Raw genomic sequence first — 8,920 nt, 5'->3', positions numbered from 1 at the left:
TTTGTCGGCAAAGTAATGTCTCTGCTTTTGAATATGCTATCTAGGTTGGTCATAACTTTCCTTCCAGGGAGTAAGCATCTTTTAATTTCATGGCTGCAGTCACCATCTGCAGTGATTTTGGAGGCCAATAAAATAAAGTCATAGGAGCAGGGCCCTAATCAGATAGGATTGTGGCCTTATAGGGAGAGAGCTAGATCTCCCTGTCTCTATTATGTGATGACACAGCAAGAAGGTAGCAATCTGCATTGTCAGGAAGAGGGCTCTCACCAGAACCCAACCATCCTGCACCCTGATCTAGGATTTACAGTCAGAACTGTGAGAAACGTTTTTGCTGTTTAAGCTACTCAGTCTGGTATTTTCTTATGGCAGCCCTAGCTGACTAATACAAGAAGCAAACTAACAAAAGTATTCCAGAATAAGAATTAGATGAAGGAAAGTAACATCATGGCTTTGGGATTGTGGGATATACTTTAAAAGCCAAAAAAATTTCAAAAGAAACACTTACCATTGGATTATCAGACTCTAAACAAGTCTGTGTTTTAAAGTGTCGTTACCTACATAAATAGAGTCCACTGATCTTTGACAAAGAGGCAAAGGCAATACAGTAGAGAAAAGATAGTCTATTTAACAAATAGTGCTGGAAATAGTGGACATCCACATTCAAGAATATGAATCTATTCACAGATCTTGCACAAGAAAATGAACACAAAGTAGATCATAGGCCTAAATATAAAGTGCAAACTGTGAAACTCCTAGTAGATAATAGGATAAAATCTAAATGACTTTGAATACAGCAATGACTTTTTAGATGTAGCACCAAAGTCTCAATTTATCAAAGAGATCATTCATCCGCTGGATTTAACTAAAAATAAAAACTTCTGCTCTGCAAAAGACAGTCATGAGAATGAGAAGACAAACCACAGACTGGGAAAAAATATTTGCAAAAGACGTGCATGTGTGCTAAATCACTTCAGTTGCGTCCAACTCTTTTTGACCCTATGGACTATAGCCTGCCAGGCTCCTCTGTCCATGGGATTCTCCAGGAATGAATATTGGAGTGGGTTGCCATGCCCTCGTCCAGGGGATCTTCCCCACCCAAGGATTGAACCCACATCTCTTACATCTCCTGCATTGGCAGGCGGGTTCTTTACCATAGTGCCACGTGGGAAGCCCTTGCAAAAGACACATCTGATAAAGAACTGTTATCCAAAATATACAAAGAACTCTTAAAACTTACCAATAAGAAAATAAACAACCCGATTTAAAACTAGGCAAACAACCTAAATAGAAACCTCACCGAAGAAGGTATATAGATGGCAGATAGCGGATGAAAACATGCTCCCCATTATATGTCACTAAGGAATTGCAAATTAAAACAATATAAGATACCATTACATACCTATCAGAATGGCCAAAATCCAGAATACAGACAACACCAAATGCTGGCCAGGATGTAGAGCAACAGGAACTCTCAATCACTGCTGGTGGGAATGCAAAATAGTGCAGCCATTTTGGAAGACTGGGGATTTCTTACAAAATTAAACATAACCTTATCAAGTGATCCAGAAATCCCACTCCTTTGTATTTGCCTAATGAGTTCAAAACTTTTGTCACACAAAAACTTGCATGTGATTTTTTTTTCACATGATGTTTATAGCAGCTTCATTTATAATTGCCAAAACTTGGAAGCAGGCAAGAAGTCCTTCAGTAAGTGAACAGATAAATAAACTATGGTCCATCCAATCAATGGAATATTCAGCGCTGAAAGAAGTGAGTTATCAAGCCATAAAAAGACATGGAGAAAACTTAACGGCATATTACAAAGTGAAGGAAGTCGATCTGAAAAGGCTATATATTGTTTGATTCCGACTATCCAGCATTCAGGAAAAGGCAAAACTATGGAGACAAAAAAATATCAGTGATTGCCAGGGATGGGGATAGGTAGAGTTAAATGGGGAGAACAGGGACAGTAAAACTACCACATATGTATGTCATTAAACTTTTGTCTAAATCCATAGATTGAACAGCACTGAAAGTAAACCCTAATGCAAACTGTTCACATTGAGTGATAACAGTGTATCACTATAGGTTGTTGATGGTTACAAATGTACCATGTGGTGTAGGGTTTGACAGTGAGGCTGTGCTGTGTGGGGCAGGGGTAGTATAAGAATTCTCTGTAACGTCTCCTCAGTTTTGCTATGAAGTCAAAACTGGTCTAAAAACAGTGCCTAATTTTTTAAGTGTTCATTTAAAGAGTCTTTATTTTAAAATTTGATTGTAGTATTAGTTGATTTACAATGTGTTCATCTCTGCTGTACAGCAAAGTGATCCAGTTTTATAAATAAATATATATATATATAGGCTTCCCTGGTGGCTCAGATGGTAAAGAGTCTGCCTGCAATGCAGGAGACCCCAGTTTGACTCCTGGGTCAGGAAGATCCCCTGGAGAAGGGATAGGCTATGCACTCCAGTATTCTTGGGCTTCCCTGGTGACTCACATGGTAAAGAATTTGCTCACAATATGGGAGACTTGGGTTCGATCCCTGGGTTGGAAGATCCCCTGGAGGAGGGCATGGCAACCCATGCCAGTATTCTTGCCTGGAGAATCCCCATGGACAGAGGGGACTGATGGGCTACAGTTCATGGGGGTCACAAAGAGTCAGACACAACTGAGTGATTAAGCACACACACATACATATATATACACTCTTTTTCATACTCTTTTCCATTATGGCTTATCACTGGATATTGAATATAGTTCTCTGTGCTATACAGTGGGCTTCCCTGGTGGTTCAGATGGTAAAGAATCCGCCTGCAATGCAGGAGACCACTATTTGATCTCTGCATCAGGAAGATCCCCTGGAGAAGGAAATGGCAACCCACTCCAGTATTCTTACCTGGGAAATCCCATGGACAGAAGAGCCTGGCAGGCTACAGTCCATGGGGTTCCACAGTCGGGCACAGCTGAGAGGCTTTCACTTTCACTTTCTATGCTATACAGTAGGACCTTGTTTACCCATTCTCCAAATAATAGTTTGCATCTGTTAATCCCAAACACCCAGTCCTTCTCTCCTACATCCCCCATCCCTCTTGGCAACCACAAGTCTGTTTCCTATGTCTGTGAGAGTGTTTCTGTTTGTGTTGTATTTTAGAGTCCACATATAAGATCATATGGTATTTGTCTCTCTCTTTCTGACTTCCCTTAGTATGATAAACTTTAGGTCCATCTATGTCACTGTAAATGGCAATGTTTCATTCTTTTTTATGACCAAATAATAATCCATTGTATATACATATATGGATTATTATATATATATGCTAAGTTGCTTCAGTCATGTCTGACTCCTTGCAACCCCATGGACTGTAGCCCACAAGGCTCATCCATCCATAGGATTCTCCAGGCAAAGATCCTGGAGTGGGTTGCCATTTCCTACTCCAGAGGATCTTCCCTACCCAGGGATTGAAACTGTATCTCTTGTACCTCCCGCATTGCCAGGCAGATTCTTTACCACTAGTGCCACCTGGGATACATCTTTATCCATTTGCCTGTCGATGGGCATTTAGGTCGTTTCCATGTCTTAGCTATTGTGAATAGTGCTGCTATGAACATTGGGGTGCATGTTTCTTTTCATATTACAGTCTTCTCTGGATACATGTCCAGGAGTGGGATTGCTGGATCATATGACAACTCTATTTTTAGTTTTTTTTGAGAAAACTTCATACTGTTCTCCATACTTGCAGTACCAATCTACATTCCCACTAACAATGTAGGATGTTTTTCTTTTCTTCACACCCTCTCCAGCAACTATTTATTATTTATAGGTGAAGAGCCTTTATTTTAAAAGTGAAAAGTCAGAGGGACAGAAATATGCCTAAATTGTAAATAACTGGCAATTGATCAGTTTCTGGAATTCATAAATAAACTTTCATCAAGAGATACAAGAAAGAATCTATTTTAACCACAGAAAGACACGCTCTGTGATCAAGCAGGTCACCCAAGGGACCCACACAGGGACAATAACTGTAAGAGAGAGGATCACCCACACAATTTCAGAAACCTGCAGAATGAAGAGAACAATGGGAACAGTCTTCTCAGCCCGCAGAGGAGCAAATATCACAGGAACAATCACCCTGGTGACAGGGTTAGAGGAACAAGACTGCCCTCTCTGGGGGCTACACAGGCTCTCCTGGGATGGGGGAAGTGAGGATGACTCAGCAGTTTCATTTCCTGGTGGGCTGAGGCTCATGGGAAATATGGAGCCCAGAGCACCATGGGAAATGGCTCTTTATATACTCAGGCAGGATCCCTTCCCCCCTTTCCCCACGTGTACCCACAGGAGGGTGGTACCAAGCTGGGTGAGAACTCCTTGAAGTGAAAGAGTGGGGCCTACAGACTAACAGTGTGGGGCTTGGAGCCTGCAGTGCCAATGTGGTCCAGCTTGGCCTCAGGCCAGACAGGTTAGCTCAGGTGGGGGTGGTTCAGTCAGGCTCCTTCAGGTTTTATAAGGTTCAGGTTCTGACAGATATCTCAGGTTCTGTCAGTTTCCATCAGGTTCTGACACATTCTGTCAGGTTCCCTCAGGTTCTGACAGCTCTATCAGATTCCAAGAGGTTCTAACAAGTTCTGTCAGGTTCTGTTAGATTTGGTCAGGTTCTGACCAGCTCCCTCGGATTTTGATATTCTCTCAGGTTCCAATAGGTCCCTTCAGGTTTTTTCAGGCTCTATCTGGTTCTGTTAGTTTCCCTCAGGTTTTCTCATTCTCTGGCAGGTTCTACTGGATTTGGTGAGATCTGACAGGACCCTCAGGTTCTGACCGATTCTCTGGTTGTGTCAGATTCTGACAGGTTCCATCAGGTTCTGTCAGATTCAGTCAGGTTCTGTCAGATAGGACAGATTTGGTCAGGTCTGACAGGATCCCTCAGGTTCTGACTGATCCTCTCAGATTCTGTTAGGTTCAGTCAGGTTTTGTCAGATTTGTTCAAGTTCTGACAGATTCCCTCAGGTGCTCACAGATCTCACAGGTTCTAACAGGTATTATCAGATTTGGTCAGGTTCTGACCAGCTCCCTCAGGTTCTGATATTCTCTCAGGTTCCAACACTTTCCTTCAGGTTTCGTCAGTCTCTGGCAGGTTCTATCAGATTTGGTAAGATCTGACAGGACCCTCAGGTTCTGACCGATTCTCTGGTTCTGTCAGGTTCCCTCAGGTTCTGTCAGATTCAGTCAGATTTGGTCAGGTCTGACAGGATCCCTCAGGTTCTGACTGATCCTCTCAGATTCTGTTAGGTTCAGTCAGGTTTTGTCAGATTTGTTCAAGTTCTGACAGATTCCCTCAGGTGCTCACAGATTCTCACAGGTTCTAACTGGTATTATCAGATTTGGTCATCTTCTGACCAGTTCCCTCAGGTTCTGACTTTCTCTCAGGTTCCAACACCTTCCTTCAGGTTTTGTCAGTCTCTGGCAGGTTCTATCAGATTTGGTAAGATCTGACAGGACCCTCAGGTTCTGACCAATTCTCTGGTTCTGTCAGGTTCCCTCAGGCTCTGTCAGATTCAGTTAGATTTGGTCAGGTCTGACAGGATCCTTCAGGTTCGGACCAATTCTCTCTGTCAGGTTCTGACAGATTTCCTTAGGTTCTGATAGATTCCCTCATGTTCTGACCAATTCTCTCAGATTCTGTCAGTTTCAATCAGGTTTTGTCAGATTTGGTCAGGATCTGACAGTTTCCCTCAGGTTTTCACAGATTCTCACAGGTTCCAACAGGTTTTGTCAGACTTGGTCAGGTTCTGTCACATTCTGTCAGATTTGTTCAGGTGCTCACAGTTTCCCTGTTTCTGACAGATTTTAATAGATTCTCTCAGTGTCTGATCATTTCTATTTCTGTCAGGTCCTGACAGTTTCCTTTGGTTCTGACAGATTCTCTGAGGTTCTGACATGTTCTCTCAGGTTTTGTCAGATTTGGTGCAACTCTGACAGGACCCTAAGGTTTTGATTGATTCTCTCTGATTCAGGTTCTGATCGGTTTCCTTAGGGTCTAATAGACTCTCTCAGGTTCTGAAAGTCTCCCTCAGGTTTTGTCAGATTCGGTCAGATTTGGTCAGGTTCTGACCGATTCTCTCAGGTTCTGTCAGATTTAGTCAGATTCTGACAGGACCCTCGGATTCTGAGTGATTCTTTCTGGTTCTGTCAGGTCCTGGGAGGTTCCCTCAGGTTTTGTCAGCTGTGGTCAGGTTCTCCTCCCTGTGTGACTTGCTCCCACCTGCCTGCTGGGGGCGCCCTAACCTCACTGCTTTTCTTTGCAGCTCCCAGAGGACTGAGCCCTGGCATCAGCAGAAGTTAATTCCAGAGTTTCTTCCCTCCCAACCTCTACACGTCCCTGTTGGATCGGGACCAGTTCATTCATCGCCACCCCAAATTCTTCTCCTGGTGATCCTCATCTTTCTCCTCTCTGTTCTCTTGCCCCTGCTCCCTGACCCTTGCTCTTCACTGCGCCCCCTTCTGTGGACCGGATTCTGCTGCCTTTCTGACTGTCTTTCAGGAGTCAGGCAGCTTGGCCATGTGCCCTCCAGTCAGCAAGCGGTATGGGGCAGAGGGCATGTCCTATCTCCATGCATCCTGGATGTATCAGCTTCAACATGGCAGCCAGCTAAGGATCTGCTTTGCTTGTTACAAGGCTGCCTTTCTGGACCTTAAGCAGCAGCTGGAGTCAGAAGACTGGGAAGACGGAGATTGGGACCCTGAGCTTATGGATAACTCAGAGACAGGGTCTGAGCAAGGGTCATCCCCAGTGATGGGGCCAAACTGGGCGCAGGGCCTATGGCAGCCTGCACAGGGCGAGTCTGTGGGCTGGGGATTGGACACCCTGGCATCAGGCCCTGTGGAGTCAGAAGACATGGACCTAGATGATCACTTTGTGCCCACTGAGCTGCAGCCTCAGGATGCGGCACCCCTGGGCCTGGATGCTGAAGATGCTGACTGGACCCAGGGCCTTCCCTGGAGATTTGGGGAAATCCCAACCTGTTCCCACTGGCCAAGCCCCTCTGTTCCATGGGAGGGGTTTTTCAAAGTGGACTTGCCTCCTGGAGAGCCCATGGTATTGGAGCTGGGCACCACCCAGGACATGGACCCTCTTGAGGCTGAAGCCTATTTACTGGACCTGCAGGTCCTCTCCCTAGTGGGCTGCTATGATGCTGTCTACCTCCAGAAGATGAAGCCAAGAAGGGTCCGAATGACCCCAGGCCAGTGTTGGAAACTGCTGCTGGAGCCTGATGAGGTGTGGGTGGTGAGACTCCAAGATGCACCCCAGAAGCAAGAACTGCACCACTGGAAGCTAAGCATTCTGGAATCCTCCCTTCCAGGGCAGATTGAAGAGCTGGTCCCTGCGGATTCAGCCCTGCTTAAGAGGGGATTCACCATCCTTTCTTATTCACCCTGGGCCAAGACGAAGTCTGAGGAGGGAGACTCAGCCTCTAGGCCACAGTCTTCCACACAAGGAGGGGATGCTGGCACCAGTGGGCCCAGAGAGCCTGGGGAGAACCTGGCTGCTGTGGGAGCCTCGACCCTGGGAGAGCTACCACATTTCCAGCCCCTCAACCCAGGGTCCCAGAACTGAGGGACTGAGGTCCATGTGGTCACCATTGTCCTGGCTTCCCCAGAACATCAGAGGCTGGGAAGGACTGACCACTCCACAGAAGCCATTGTAGCCATTAGCAATGGATGGGGACTTGGGCCTGGGGAGGAAGAATGGTGAGCAGCCAGAAGTTAAGAAATGGGACCTACCGTAGCCTAACAAGGAAGCAACACAAATTTCAGTATTGAGGAGAGAAGCCACCTATCATGGAGTTAGGAGCATGAAGCCGACGAGGATGTGCTGGTGTGAACAACTGCTGTAGAATGTGGCATGAAGAGCAGGGTGCAGAGCTGTGCCCGCAACTTGTAGAGAAATGCCATGGGTGGGATACATACTCTCAGTCTTGGGTGACAGGTCACTGGATGGTCTCTGGGTCTCCACAGGACTGCTCTGGAATGTCACAGCAGCACTGGATATTCTGGTCTGTAGTGAGAGAAGGCCCAGTTTTAAATGTTGGCCTTTTAATGCAGTTTAGTTTTTTTTAATTTAATAAAGTATTAAGAGTTGTGCATCAAAGCCCTGTCTTGACTCATCCTCAGCTAATCCTTATTGTCTCAGTGTCCTGGTCAAGTCACCTTTACAGATTTAAGTCCCCTGGGAGCAGGGGACAGAGAGGGGAGCAGCACAGGCCAGATGAGGATTCTGGTCCATTTTTTGGCTCATAGTGCTTACAGGTGTTTATCACATTATTTATAAACAACAAATACATACACACATGCTTAAAATAACAAAGGGCCATACTTTGAACAATGAGACTGTGTCAGCAAATGCAGATTTTAGTCAATCTAAATTTGTGCCCCTGATATTTAAAAACAAGCAAAAGCTAGAGGTAGAACCATGCACAAAAACTGCTAATAATGTTCATGACACAGGGGAGGGAAATGGGGGACCGTGTGCACCAGCCTTTCCATGCTTTGCACAGACTTACAGGAGAAGGAAGCTTTGGAGGTCTTGTCAGCAGAGTGCTATGGGCCAGGAAGAAGCTCTTAACTGGCAACTTCTCTTCCTTATAAACAACCAATCTAGAGGGTTCCACAATCCTCCGCTGGGAGTCTTTGGTTGGCAGAGCCTCCAGTGATTCAAAGATGAGCTGACATTCATCACTGAATGAGGGACATTCAAAGATGTCCCTTTCAGTGAAAGATGCCAGTCTAAGGGTCCACTCTAGGGGTGGGAGTTGGGGAGTTGCTGCTATGTTAGGTATTAACATAGCAGTAAGGTCCTTTCATTGACATCTGGGAACAGTCTTTTTCTCTCATATCTTTCAGATGTGAATCTCCAGGCAGGTCTT

General features: G+C 45.3%; 1 protein-coding gene across 1 annotated transcript; it reads left to right on the top strand.

The window, feature by feature from the left end:
* Positions 1 to 6,555: 6,555 nt before the first annotated feature.
* On the top strand, positions 6,556 to 7,611 carry LOC128065660 (testis-expressed protein 19.2-like). The gene has a single exon (XM_052658895.1). The coding sequence runs from the start codon at positions 6,556 to 6,558 to the stop codon at positions 7,609 to 7,611; it is 1,056 nt and encodes a 351-aa protein (XP_052514855.1).
* The last annotated feature ends 1,309 nt before the right edge of the window (positions 7,612 to 8,920 follow it).

Source organism: Budorcas taxicolor, chromosome 19, assembly GCF_023091745.1.
Source record: "Budorcas taxicolor isolate Tak-1 chromosome 19, Takin1.1, whole genome shotgun sequence".
NCBI classification, from domain to species: domain Eukaryota; kingdom Metazoa; phylum Chordata; class Mammalia; order Artiodactyla; family Bovidae; genus Budorcas; species Budorcas taxicolor.
The sequence above is the reverse complement of the archived record's forward strand: the minus strand, read 5'-3'. Positions and strand labels throughout refer to the sequence as shown.

Excerpts from the sequence above, each read along its gene's own strand:
- LOC128065660 (XM_052658895.1), top strand. The coding sequence starts at position 6,556 with ATGTGCCCTCCAGTCAGCAAGCGGTATGGGGCAGAGGGCATGTCCTAT.